This window comes from Phaseolus vulgaris, chromosome 11 (assembly GCF_051622355.1).
Source record: "Phaseolus vulgaris cultivar YP4 chromosome 11, ASM5162235v1, whole genome shotgun sequence".
NCBI classification, from domain to species: domain Eukaryota; kingdom Viridiplantae; phylum Streptophyta; class Magnoliopsida; order Fabales; family Fabaceae; genus Phaseolus; species Phaseolus vulgaris.
In genome coordinates, this window is record NC_143508.1 from 344606 (window position 1) to 358884 (window position 14279).

The 14279-nt window shown below is 32.4% G+C and overlaps 2 protein-coding genes and 1 long non-coding RNA gene across 4 annotated transcripts; 1 reads left to right on the forward strand and 2 right to left on the reverse strand.

The window, feature by feature from the left end:
* Positions 1-764: 764 nt before the first annotated feature.
* Positions 765-6769, forward strand: LOC137818212 (uncharacterized). 2 transcript variants are annotated; one of them, XR_011082046.2, is made up of 3 exons: positions 765-1065; positions 3245-3365; positions 3505-4123. It is a non-coding gene; the product is annotated as an uncharacterized LOC137818212 (long non-coding RNA). The 2 variants fall into 2 exon arrangements; XR_011082044.2 differs by lacking the exon at positions 3505-4123 and adding an exon at positions 6168-6769 and having other exon boundaries at positions 790-1065.
* On the reverse strand, positions 3536-6529 carry LOC137818209 (RING/FYVE/PHD zinc finger superfamily protein). Its single transcript, XM_068621491.2, has 5 exons — positions 6205-6529; positions 5658-5784; positions 5358-5573; positions 4663-5271; positions 3536-4575 (listed from the first exon to the last, which is right to left on the reverse strand). The coding sequence occupies exons 1-5, from the start codon at positions 6527-6529 to the stop codon at positions 3729-3731; spliced, it is 2124 nt and encodes a 707-aa protein (XP_068477592.2). The 3' UTR covers positions 3536-3728.
* Positions 6770-10416: 3647 nt separating the features above from the next.
* On the reverse strand, positions 10417-14055 carry LOC137826261 (monooxygenase 1). Its single transcript, XM_068632163.2, has 6 exons — positions 13953-14055; positions 12764-12910; positions 12571-12621; positions 12218-12389; positions 11136-11370; positions 10417-11045 (listed from the first exon to the last, which is right to left on the reverse strand). Exons 1-6 carry the CDS (start codon positions 14030-14032, stop codon positions 10516-10518), a joined length of 1215 nt encoding a protein of 404 aa, XP_068488264.2. The 5' UTR covers positions 14033-14055; the 3' UTR covers positions 10417-10515.
* Between the last annotated feature and the right edge of the window lie 224 nt (positions 14056-14279).

The window sequence follows — 14279 nt, forward strand, 5'->3', positions numbered from 1 at the left end:
AATTAACATTAATTTAAAACTAAATTATAACTTAAAGTATTTATATGTAAAAGGGATAAAATTTGAGAATTAATTAAAACAAGGTGTAACCTCGTTAAATTATAATTTGCCTCTTTAAAATTACATTAAAATAACATTGGTGAGTATTTTTTAAAATTATCATACATTCTCAACATTATTTTAATTAACAAAAAAAATATTAAAAACAATTAGGGATTGTGCGTTGTATAAACTTACAAATTAGTTGTTCATAAAATTCAATTAGTTGTTGGGGAAAAAAGCAAGAGTACAAAATACTTCAATAAACTATGTAAAACAATTAAATTGAATGATCTAAAATTAATTTTAGAGAGATTAAAAAAAGTTTATAATATTTTCATAAAATAAATTGTAGTAGATTTTCATAAAATGTACAATCTAATGAAAAAAAAACTAATTTACTATGTCTCACATAAACTCCATAACCATTTTAAATACCTCATTGATTAGATAAAAAAATGTAAAGAAAATATGGTTTGAGAACTCCAAGACTTGTATGTAATTTTTTTATGTAATATATATAATAAAAGGTAAATTTATAATTAAATGATATAAAAATATTAGAATTTGTAATAAAATTATATAAAATTTATTAAGTATTAATATATGATTACCTAAAATGTGACGTGGTAGATGGGTTTGTGGTAATGAGAACACTATAAGAGACCCATGGGCCGAAGAATATCGTAAAAAAGATTAAAACTTATTACTAATCGGTTAAAAACATGTTCCCTAGTCTCTCTCTTGCTTGAATGCATTCAAGAACATTCTCATTGTTGAAGTTCACTTCAACTTGTTCCGCAGCGCTACCCTAAGCATTGGGATTAGGGCTTCTAAGTTGTAACTATAATAGAAATCACGAGCTATGTTAATCCCAACGTCTCTGCACTCTGCGAGATTCTCAGTGATTCCTCGTCAACACAATCTCTGAATTCGATCACAAACCGTGGAGTACCTTCGTTTCTTCTACTTGGAGGAATCAGCAATCGGTTTTCCGTCACTCTCCTCGCATCCGTTAAATTAGAGGTGAGCCACTACACCGTAACCGTTTTTTTTTTTTCTGGATTTGATCGATTTGCATTACTTCAATTTCAATGCAATGCCGTGACGAGATTCTTATGAGTCACCAGATGTATATCTCAATTCTTGTTCGAACTGCAATTACATTTACCTGCTTCATTGTTGCCAGATCATACACAAATTTCACTTAGATTAATTCGGTTAGTTTATATTTAGATCTAAATCTCGTCACCGCGGCATTATTCCGTCAGTAAGAAACTCACAATTTTTTACTAATCTTTCAATACTCCCTCGCTACCGTGAAGAGCTTGTTCTGTTCTGCATCCTTGATTGTGTAACATTTAATATTTTTGCTATTATTTTATTTGCTTGATAAGGATAGTAGTTTGTTCTATTTTGTCACACATGATGATGGTTAAGTTGAAAATCGCTCTGCCAAGAGTTGCTTTGCAGGCATACATGGAAAAGCCGTGCTTAGCTGATTGTTTTATGATTTCTTATTGCTTTTTAAGGATGCTTCCTCTGAACACTACTTGCTCTTTGCTTGCATATCGTATACCTTAATCTAAATTATTAGTTATTTAGCTTCATTGCATCAATTCTACTTTACCCATCCAATCCTGAAAGTAACGAGAAACGAAATCTGGAAATGTGATTACAACAGAAAGTGGAACTACATCACTGCATATGGCATAATTTCATGTTTTCATTCTGTTTATAAGATTTTAGGGAAATTGTCTTGGCTATTGGTACAAGGGAAATAAATTACATTAAGTACAATAATATGTCTTTTCTAACCCATTTCATGTCATTTATGTCTCTACTTGTATGAAAGGACTCAACGTGAGACTTTCTCTATCCATAATGAAGCACCCAAAAGTTGAACCCAACATTATGCCATTTAAATCTAAAAAACAGTGATGATATCCTTTTTGGAATGACTGCTGTAGAACCTAATTGCATTTTGCAATATAATTTATGTTTAATGGCTTATTCGGTTCTTATAACTAAAAGCCCTTTTTCTTTTAATTTATATTTTAAAACATCATATTTTAAATCCTACACAAACCGTTTTTAATCCCTTCAATGAGAATTAAAAATGATTGAAGATTATATGTGTAGGCACTAGAAGGAAATATTTATAGGTAATAGGGACTAAAATGAGTGTTTTTAACTATAGGAACCAAATGAAAAATTAAACTTGTAATTTATATAGCTGTTTTAAGGAAAGTTGTTATGATAATACTATCGATGTCGATACTTCATGTTTTGAACCTACGGTCTTTCCGTTTATGTTATTGGAAGGGAGAGCTATTTGCTTCCAGTTCACAATGGCCGATTTCCTCTTCTCTTTTAGTCAAACATTTGCCCACATATGTGTTATATCTACAAGGTCTACAGAAATATAAAATGACTAGATAGTTCTCCTTGACGCTGCTTCTTCCCTGAAGATGCAGAGATTGATAATAATAGAGATTTGGGTATTATAGAGTGCTTAAGTTTCGTATCAAGTAGATGGAGTAGTTAAATGGTTTGATTCTCCTCCTTTAGCGGGTAGGTTTTAAGGGAGGGCTTTGCTTGTCTTTCAGATGCTTATACCATTTCTTTGTATTAGCTTCATGGCTGGTATTCCTTATTAGGATGTATAGGTGCTTAATTTTTTTGGACAACGTATGTTTAAACTTTGCCATTTTACACTATTAAATTTAAAATATTTAGACTACTGTAGGCTACCCTTTTCACTATTGTGTATATCAGTGCAGCCAATAAATCATGAAAGGCCTACTTTGTTTGAAAAGAGAGCATGCATTTCTCTTTACGGTTTTCCTCGTTAGTTTTTTTGTATGGATCAGTCAGTTTCTTCTGTTGATTTGCCATGTCGTAAGATAAATTCTTATAAGAAAGACTTGTGGGTTGTCATCTTCAGGCCAATTCTCCCCCTTTCAGTCTAACATTAAGTACAAACTGATGGCAAAGCTAAACTCACCTCAGAAGCCGCATATTATTTCACAAAACTTGTGTCAGCTATTGCATTTATGGTTGACTTAAATGTTACATCTCTTTCAATGGATTAAGTTCACTAATAAGAATCTTGAAACTGGAAGCTGGTTTAACATTTCTCTGAATTGTTGAATGTTTGATTTATTACTTGCTGAACCTAACCACTGTTATGCACTTGTTCCAGCCAGAGAGAAGCTGTTAAAGTTTTCGTATGGAAAGCCACTCCGTCATCATAAAATCCAAGGGATAGAAATCTCTTTTGTGCGCCATCAATTAAAAAAATTCCCATCTTATATTCAATTCAAGTAAGTAGGCAACGTAATTCCTAAGTTCGTGTAATATTTGAACTTGAAATGCCACTAAAGAACCATATTAAAAACGATTTTTTTAGAAGATAACCCTATAGACTAATCTTATTTGTTATATTTTTCATTTTTTCCTTAGGGATGACGTAAATGATTGCAAGATAATAAAATAAACATAAAACAAAGTTGTCATTGTCGATTCATATACGTTGAACTCGATAAAGCCAAGCTGGACTGACTGCAGGGCAGGGCCTAAGCTCTCAAAAAAAAGAGGCTACAAAACATTGGACTGGCCCCATTCACATAAAATCCTAGCTGAAGACAACTAAAAACTATACAGATACATATACAAAAGCTATACACTCAACGTACACCAAAATTCACAGTTATGTTACATGAGACTGTTGGACATTCCCTTCCTACTGCCTCATCTCTGCAAGATGAGTTGAATTTACAGGTCGCGTTAGGTTCCTCACCAGATGCTGGCGAATTTTTAGTTTCCTCACGGTACAAGCTGACACATCTCATGCATACAAACTTAGAAGGCATGCCATCAGAATTATCAATTCCAGCGCATCTGGTATGCTGCCAAACGCCACAGGTATCACATGCTAACATTTTCTCTCCATCATCATCCTTAGCCCCACAGGTGCAATCAACCTTCCACGCCTCAGTTCCTCGTTCCATTCGGAATCTGCTTAGCCCATGTTTGGCTGGGCATTTACCTTGAATTCGGACTGATCCACTTGTTCCGAGCAATAACTTTACGGTGAGCGAATCACTGATTGACCCATATCCCAGGAGTTCTTCAGCTTGAAACCTCTTATACATTGCATACACCTCTTGAAAAGCACTAGTAGCTTCGCTCTTGAGCTCAGCAACGGTGGCATTCAAAGGCAACACAATAAGCTCTGGCGGTGGGCATGGATCTTCCTTAGGCTGATCAGAAAGCTCCACATGGCACCACAACCTAATCACAGAAGGCAGTTCTATGGCCATTTCATATGGCTTGTAATCCTTCATAAATTGTTTACAGTCAAGGAGCTTCCTGGCTGAATCAGCAACCCTTTTCCTCATAATCCTAGGTCTGTAGGACATCATTTTCTCAGGATGTATTATCGAATCAAATAAAAATTTCAAGTCAGAGATCAGTTGCCCTTCTGTAGGATAGCTTAAATCTGTACTTAATCCATTATTCCTTGGTCCCAACCTGTTATTAAGTATATATATATAACACAAGCTTTAGTTACATTAATTAAGATGTAATTGACAAAAGCCATGTCATCTTCAACCTCACCTGAACTCGATTGCACTGGAAATTGGATTACATCGTGAACAAACCACCATCCCATTGGCAGCTAATTTCCCAGGCAAGTGCTTAAGACAGTAGTCAAGAAGCTCTGGAGATGAAACACCCCTGCATACTGCACCCTTGAGAGCACGCCTTGTCACCCATTTGGACTCAGTACACGCACCCGATGCAAGCAACACCTTGACAAGAGCATGTTGCACCTCTTCAACATCATTTCCCGTCCACGTACACAACAGATTACTGGTCTGCTTAAAACTTGTCGTGGCTATTGGCTTACGACACTCATGAATCAATACCAACAAAAAGGAGAACAGATCTTGAATGTTCAGAAGTTCTGTTTCTGCCAAAGACTGGTAAAGAGAAATGACACACTCCAAGCGGCTTCGTGGTCCCCGACCGTGGAACGAAAATGACGACAAGGGCATACTCGACAGTGTATTCACAGCGTTTTTGTACGCATCTTGGGTAAGAGCATAGCTGCCAGTTCCAAACTCATAAGCCCAATTGCCATACCAGGAATGTCCTTTGGTGATTGCATGAAGCAAACGGTATTCCAGCCCAAATTTCTTGGACAGGTCCATCACGCTAACCTTCCTGCTCAAGAACACAACACAGTTAACTCAAAACAAAGGGGTGGTGCCCATCCAGATGCCAAATGTAAGAAAAAAAATTATTCGAACCTCACAGAAATTGATGTACACAGCCTATCCCAGAAATCCATAATATCAAATCCAGATAGAAGCTTCGAGCCACCTTCTCTTCCACTAAGTGTAAGCAGGTGACCATAACCATTGGAATGGACCACACCATGAAGGAGATGCGTGTTATCTTCAATCTGAAGATACACCCAGTCCTCAAGGTCATCCACAGTGATGGCGAAGTTACACGATTTACACCTGCAGCCATGTAGAAGCTCAGTTACTCTGCATTCAAATATCCCAAAGAAAATGTTTCAATGAAAACCATAAAAATATGCATACCTTGTTTCAGATAATTGGAGCAGGTTCCCACATCTTGAACAAGGTCTCTGATATGGTTCGACCGCATTACTCACAGCCCTTATTATGAAATGGTATCGCTTTCGACACACCGGATGCCCACTCCACCCTTTGTTTTTTTCAACATAAAGTCAGCATTAGAGCACAACCATACATTTCCCATATGCCCCATATAAAAATCTATATCACTAATATTTGTCTGTTTTCCCACACGCAATATTGTTATCAATTATTAAATTATTAATACTACATTATTATAAATATATAAATAATAATAATAATGATACATACATAAAAAAAAAAACATCAGCAAAAATATATTTACTGTATTTGACCTACAAGGAAGTAGGAAAAAGAAAATACTATAAAATTTTGGTTTAATTTTCAGCCAAATTCTGGATGGGGAGAATATTAGGTGGATTAATTTGTAAAAATTAAAATTATCTGTCTGTTTAATTTTATTTTAAGCTAATGAGAAATACATGGGTTCAGAATCAGTGAGTCACAGACTCGGCGAGTGGGGGCTCACCAACGACTCGGCACTGGTCACAATAAACAGAAGTGCGAGAACGGGTAACATCCTCCTCGACAATGTCAAGAGTAACGACCGCCGGCGAGAGATCGGGTCCGTCGACGAGGTCTCCGACACGGAACAAGATCTGCCACGTCATAAGGGACGGAAAAAGGGAGGGAGGAAAGGTGATGCGCGCGTGGTCTGAGAGGAAGCGTTGGACACAGGTTCGGAAGGGTTGGCCGGAGGGGGAGTCGGCGGTGGCCGGAAAAGTGAGAAAATCGTAGAGATCAGCCGTAACCCTCCTCTTCATCCTCTTGGAAGGTCTCTCGTTGACCACCATGATTGAGTGTGGAGGTTTGAGAGAAGATTAGGGAGAAGAGATCTGAAAGATGAGAGGGTGATGGAGGAGAGTATGATTGAGAGGCTATGGAAGCTGAAACGCTGAAACAGTGAAACAGAAAAGGCTGCAGAGTGAGGGTAGAAGAAGAAGAAGGCGCTAGTCGCTAGGGTTAGATGGTTGATTTATTTTTGCATATATCCACTTTTCTTGATGGCATATTTGTCATTTTCCCTTTTTTCATGGCGGTTCACTTTCCCTTTCTCTCTCAACTGCCTTTTCAATTTCCACATCTTTTCATTCTCTATTTCTATTATTACTCCTATATTTCTCTTTTCTATAAAAAAAAATCTATTTAATTTATATATTTGAATATAATTATTTCTCCCACTAATTAGTAATTTTCTTATAATTATTTCATTCAGTTTTTCATTTTCAATATCTCAAGCATTGAATAAATACAAATGTATTTATTTTTATTTTTTAACATTTTAAATATAATGCGTCATAACAATTTATTAACTTTCCACTTTTTTTCATTTTCAATTACTTTTTTTAATTCAGACAATTTCACTATTTTTCCTTTTTTAATATTTTACAAACAAAAGCTTATCCGATATCTGTTACATTCTATAATATTTTTTTTACTGTCAACTATATATTTATCCACATTATTTATTAATCTAATTTTTTAATAGAAATTCAATTCAAGATATATCCTGAATTCTATACAGCTATTTTTCTAATTATGTTAAAATATTATGAAATAATAAAATAGATGCTTTAAATTTTGATCTTTTTAATAAAAACATTTTTCTCTTTGTTGTTTATATTTATGTAGTTGACTCAAATATCTTAGGTAATCTGTTGTTTATATTTATATAGTTGATTTTCTTAATTATCTATTAATTGAATTTAAAATTAATTTTATATTACAATTTAAAATAGTCATTATAAATCTAAATTATAGTTATATTTAAATTTATTTATGTATGTAAATTATGAATTATAATAAACTTTATTTATGTATTTAAAAAATATTACTTATTATAAATTTGGTTGGTAAATTTTACTTTTATACATCAACTGACATAAATATTAATTCAACAACAAAGTGGAATCCTTTGGATTTAGTAATAATATGTATTTGAAAAGTTGATGGGAGTAATATTTATATGAACCTGCTGTGATGAAAAATCTATCAATGCACTGTTATAATACGTGTACGTGTCACGGGTGAAACCATAGCGGGTGACGATAAAATCTGAATTAGGCGGTTCTGATTAAAATCTTTATATTTGGGAATTGGCGTCTTTTCAACCATTTTTTGAATTTTCATTCTCCCACTCAAATAAAACGTTAAACCCCGCGTCTTTCATTTCCTAGGAAAACCCACACTTTTTTTTTTGTCAGAATTGTTTATAATTTGAAACAATGTTTTAAATAAAATGACACACTGCACAAAATAAATATTTTTATAAAATAAAAATTTTAAATTTTAAATCATATTATATTTAGAATTACTATAATAAATATTTTAAAATGTGTAATTTATATTGAGAATTTATAAATTATAAGTCTGTATTACACTGAATAAAATGCTAAGTTCATATAACTAACAGTTTTAATGAATAAATATGTATATATAAATCATATTATAACGAAATAGTTTAATAAAGTAGTATTTTTATGTGAACAAGTTAGTACTTTAAATTATAATTTATATTTTAAATTACAATAAATAATTTATACAGTGATCCAGTATTTTTAATTATTGAAGATTTAAACTAATTAAGATTTAAGCTAGAGTTCAATAAATTGAAAATGATAGATTTAATTTAACATATAATTTGATTAAATATATCATATTTAACTTTCATATATTACATGTAATATTTTCTTAGAGACCTTTTGCATTGAATTGGGACAGACATAAGATATTAGTACTCACAACCTAACAAATCAATTCTTTATATCAAAATAGTCACATATTTGTCGTTTAATTGGGATTAATTTTTGTTATTAAAAATATGCTCTTATTTGATAATTTCATGTTTTATAATTACTACTTTGTTATCATATTTTAATAAGTATAAAAAAATATATCACAAATACAAAGTAATTGTTAAGTTTTGCATTATTTAGTATCCACAATAATAATATATCAGATGACTTTTAAAGATAAACAATAATATTTTAAGAATGGATCATACTATTATTATTTTAATAAACTTAAGTTAAAACAATAATTAAATCATAAAATAAATTTATGAAAAAACTCATGTTCTTGTTTATTAATTAAACACAATAAACACATTATTATATTTAAATATAAAAAAGATTGAGAAAAATATATTAAAAAAAATTGTGTCTATTTTTAATTAATAATTTTGACCATCCCTAATTAGAAAAAAAATAGTTTATACTTCAAACACTTGGAAGTGTCTTATCTCATTCTACTCATAACATTCTACAATAGTGATTGTCCTTACCCTTTTATCTTTATCAAGGGATTAGGTTTAAAGGTTAGTAAATCACTTGCCTTTACCCTTCTTCTTCTACTAACATGGTGGTTCGACCAATAGCTTGGAAAAGTATGTTTTTAATCTTTCATCTTTTATTCACTATTCTTCTATGATTTTTCTTTATGCTTTTGTGGGCTCCACCCATATCTATTGTGTGAGTTCTTGTTTCTACCAAATGTCAATACTTCTTTGATGGAAAAAAAATATTCATAAGCATAGGTAGATGGCCATTATAACCAATAGTCAAGTCAAATATGAATGTGACAAGTTGCACATAGTTGTTTCTTTCACCAAATATTTCTCTCACTTGTTAAGATGTCTTTATCCATTCTTACTTGAATGAGATGAGAATAATAGAATTGAAAAAAAGAATAGAAAGTAAAGTTCTTTGACTTAATAGAAAGAGAGTAGATTTGAACTGAAAAAATATAAATGATTTGATTAATATAATATAACAATTTTTATATCAATATATTTATAAAATAAAATTTTAAAACAATTTTTAGTTATTTTTAATTTATTAAGTTATTTTAATATGTTTACTTTATTTATTTATTTTATTGTTAAAAAATAATAATAAATTATATAGAATATATATTTCTTTATGTTTTCCCTTCTCCCTCATTGCGTCGCGCACTCAGTGTTCTTTTGCATTTTCGTGTTTGGTTTGATTTTTTGGATTTTCGATAACGTTGGCCACCGTGGTGTGAGTCATTCACCATTTATTCTCCTTGTTGTATCGCGTACAGTTCATGGTTGCCACATTTTTCATTCTCATTTCGTTTTTGGGTTGAGTTATTTGGAACACCGGTGACATTGGTCGTGGTACGAGAGTTTCGTCGCCACTGGTTGGGGTTTGATCTTCTCCTTCTGGTGTTCTCTCTCATCGCACCGCACTATTGTCTCGTTTTTCAAGTTGTGTGTTTACATTTTTAGATCACAAAAGTCTTTCGTGTTGGATTGTGTTGCTAGGTTTGGTTCCGTCGTTGCTTGTAGACGTGCCTTTGTGTCTGGAAAGAATTAGGTTAATTAAGATTTTTTTGTTGTCTCCACACATATGCATTTAAACACAAACTAGTTTTTTTATACTTTTCATCAGTTATAAAACTGATGTAAAATGTGATAAATTTGTTACATCATTCATATCTACATCGACAATAAAATTAATGTAATAAATCTTCTAATACCAATGTAAAATATATTATTTACACTAATAATACTTTACAAAATATAATGTAATAAAAGATATACCAACTATATGTTACATCACTTAGAAAACACTAAATTTGATGACAAAAGTAATAACACCTAAAAGCTACTACTTTATTAACACAACTAACATGGTGTGAAGGTGATATTTGGAAGTCCAATGCAATATGAAATATGAAATAAAAATTTAAAGTATCATGATATACAATAGAATAGTATTTGAAATTATGAATATTTAAAGCTTAATATTCATTCCTATAGATTTCCACAATGGTAGCGGGAATGCCAATCTGGGTCTCTGAACAGAGTTGACATGATTGCAAGGATAATGAATCTGATTATGGAAGATTTTGTGTCAAGCTTCTTCCCAACAAGGAAGGAATGAAAAGAGAGCCAAAAGTTTCTCATCTTCCTCTCTCTCACATACTCATCAAATGCTTCTTCTGCCACTGCAATGTTTATTTCAGTTTCTTCTGTTTTCTTTGCATTGTTGAACTTCTTTTGTGCCAGGCATCTAGCAAGAACAATGCCATCTTCTATGGAGGCTGAGCCACCCTGTGCAACGAATGGCCCAGTGGCATGCATTGCATCACCAGCAATTGTCACTGTTCCTTTCCTGAAGCTGTTAAAGAGCAACTCCCATGGTGCCCTATACTTCAACTCAGTGAGGTGCAAGAAGCTCAAGTTGCAGTTTTTAATCATCTCCGTAGGCCCTTCTGGGAAACCTTTCATTGATTCCATCAAGGATTGTCTAATGAGAACTGGGTCTTTCCAAATTGTTGAATCTGCAATTTTTTAAATAGTTATGAAAAGTTTAATTAGAATGAGATCAAGAACCTTTAACATGCATGTATGAGATAAGAGAAGTTGGTGACCTCTAGAAGTCCTTAGCCTTGTGACAAACCAGTAAACGAGTTTGTCTGTGACTGGAATTCTTCCAAGTTGAACTTGGCCTCTGCTCATCATAACAAATTCACTGGCAAATTGATGACCATTTGGATAATTTGTGAAGCCTCGTGCAACACATGTGGAGAAGAGGGAGAGTGTGGTTCTGTATAACCCAAACATGCTTCCAATGGCAGAATTCACACCATCACATCCAATAACAACCTATACCAGTATACATAAACATGTTAACATTGAGTATTTGATAAACACAAACATTTTCACCATAATTTCTTTTATTAAGAATTAAACTTAGTCTTGGAGGGTGATGAGCCTAGACCCGATTATGATCTTCCAATAGCTTCAATAGGGTATGCTTGAGACTCGGGAGTATGTAGGGTGATGGGTCTGGACCCAATTATGTAATAAGTAAGTCAATTTTCAAACTATAAGGTCGAACATAATGTTAGTTTGATGTACGTTAAGAGATTCTAAATTAACTAGTCTTAATGACTCAATCAAGACAGAATCAGGATATGATGAATTCTATCAATATATACCAGAGAGGGCACCAACAAGAAAGATCATCTCTCACATGGTATATATTGATAAAATTCACCATAATCTTGCAATAGTTTCAATAGTGTCTGCCCGAGACCGGGAAACATGTAGGGTGATGGGTATGAACTTGATTATATAATAAGTAAGTCGATTTTCAAACTATAAGGCCGAACATAATGTTACTTTGGTGTAAGTTAAGGGATTCTAAATTAACTAGTCTTAATGACTCAATCAAGACAGAATCAGGACCAGAATCGAAAAGATTAGGATGAATTTATCAATATATATCAGAGAGGGCGTCAACAAGAAAGATCATCTCTCACATACCAGTTGAGAGTACACTCACTCTCAACTATCTTGGATTTCTAAAACTTAAGATTGGCTAATCTTTTTGTCTGAAACAAGTCTAATTCAATCTTATAAAACTAGTTTATAAACAATCACTTATATATTATGAAATGTTCTAATAATTAATACGAAATGTTTTAAAAACAAATAGACATAAATATACCTTGGCATGAATGACAGTTCCATTGCTAAGCGTAAGGTGTGGAAACTTTGTTACAGGATCTAAATCAATAGAAAGCACTTGACAGTTGGTTCGTATAGTCCCTTTGGGTAAATTATCGGCCATCACTTTCACCAAATCACTACGCTTTAAACAACGAAATTCCTGATTAACCCTGTTCTTCCATTTATTACCAAAACACAAGTTAACTATAACATCTTTATTTCAAAAAAAAATAAAATTATCAATAATAAAATATAAATAAATAGAAACCAATTCAGTAATGATTCAACCCTTATACATAAATAACAATCTTTATTTCACACTATTTCTACTTCTATTACTCTACCACTCACCCAAATGGAAATTCCACTGGCTCAGCCTCGTTAAGAGATATGAATCTTCCTCTGAAACACATACATTTGAGATTAAGATATATTATTTCATGAGTTGTAAAGGTATATTTTTCTGTTTTAAAATAATTTTAATTTGAAAATAAAAAACATTTTCCTTTGAAATATATGTAAGAATAAGGATAATGTTGTTTACCTTTGTATTGGAATAGCAGTTTGTCTAAGTGTTGAAGCAATGCCAAGCTGATGAAGTGCATGCCACCCATTTGCCTGCACTATTATAGCTGCTCCTGTTGCTCTTACCGTCTCTGATCTTTCTAACACCACACTTTTAATCCTCTTCCTGAAACTAATCAATTACTTACTGCAAAAATACAGTATATACAATAAACCAATGAAAATGTGGATATTACATTTTTCATCTGCAAAAATTATCTGTAAGTAATTTTAATGTTTATTTGCATTAGAAATCAAAATTTTAAATGAGTTTATATAATACAAAAATGAATTTCCTATTAAATATTAAACCGGTCAGGCAGAAAGTGTGCATGCCGAGAGATCGAAAGGTCGTAAGAAGATATGAATGAGTGTGAAGATTGAAAAAATTACGTAGAAAACACAAAAACATGCATAAATACATTAATAAAATTAATTAAGTAAAAAATCAATTAATGTGAGATAAATAGAAAGATCAAAGTGATGTGACAGGTCCAATAGATCCGTTAGCTAGTAGTGTAAATGGATAGAATGTTTAGTTAGATTTTTTAGCTTTTTTTGTGTGTTAATCCAGACAAAATACTGACTTAATCTTTTGAGTGTTCCTGCAGGTACCACATCACATGCCAAGAGACAGAGAAGAATTCTCATAAATACGAGTAAGACAGAGAGTGAAGGTTGAAAATATTACATAGAAAAGCACACAAGTGTCAATGTTAATAAACGACATGCATAAATACATGAATAAAATTAATTAAATACAAAAATCAATTAGTGTGAGATAAATAAAAAGATTAAAGTGATGTGACAGGTCCAATAGGTCCATTGACTTAATCTTCAGGGTGTTCTTATAGGTATCACATCACATGCCAAGAAATAGAAAGAAATTCCCATAAACACGAATGATCAAGAGAGAAGATGTGAGCGAAAGAACGAAAAAACCGAAAAGACAAAGTGAAAACGAATTCAGAAAACTTTCTCCCATAATTCAGAAGAGACTTTCTCCCATATATATTTTGTACATGTAGAAATATAAAATAAATTATGTTGGAAAAAAAGGATTATACGTCATTATCATTTTCTTCAACAATGCTTCTGCAATTATCCAAGCTTATGCAATTGTGATTGGTGAATGGAAAATGATGAAAATGAAGAAGAAAAGAGAAAACCTGTGAAGGCCAAGGGCTGTTGCAAGGCCACAAATACCAGCTCCAACGATCACAATCTCCGCATCAACATTTCTATCCATCTTCTTCCTCTTTCCTTTCTATTTAACACATTCAAATACATTTTCAACACACTTATCTCTTTTTCCACTTTCTTTTTATAGCCTCATTTCTCAACCATTCTACTTTGCATAAATTAACAATAAAACCCACTTTTTTTTTTTAAATATTACTGTAAATATATTTTTATACCAAATTCATTCAAGGATGTCACAACCCAATCATTTTTGCAAACTAAAATATAGTTTAACTAATTATCTTTTAAATTCC

Bases quoted from the DNA above. Each gene is read 5' to 3' on its own strand.
- LOC137818209 (XM_068621491.2), bottom strand. From the start codon at position 6,529: ATGGTGGTCAACGAGAGACCTTCCAAGAGGATGAAGAGGAGGGTTACG. The intron at 5,272-5,357 runs GTTCGAATAATT...GTTCTTGAGCAG, and splicing joins TGTACATCAATTTCTGTGAG to GAAGGTTAGCGTGATGGACC. The intron at 4,576-4,662 runs GTGAGGTTGAAG...ACTTAATAACAG, and splicing joins TCCAGTGCAATCGAGTTCAG to GTTGGGACCAAGGAATAATG.
- LOC137826261 (XM_068632163.2), bottom strand. From the start codon at position 14,032: ATGGATAGAAATGTTGATGCGGAGATTGTGATCGTTGGAGCTGGTATT. The intron at 12,911-13,952 runs GTTTTCTCTTTT...GATTAGTTTCAG, and splicing joins ACAGCCCTTGGCCTTCACAG to GAAGAGGATTAAAAGTGTGG. The intron at 11,371-12,217 runs GTATATTTATGT...ATACTGGTATAG, and splicing joins GAACTGTCATTCATGCCAAG to GTTGTTATTGGATGTGATGG.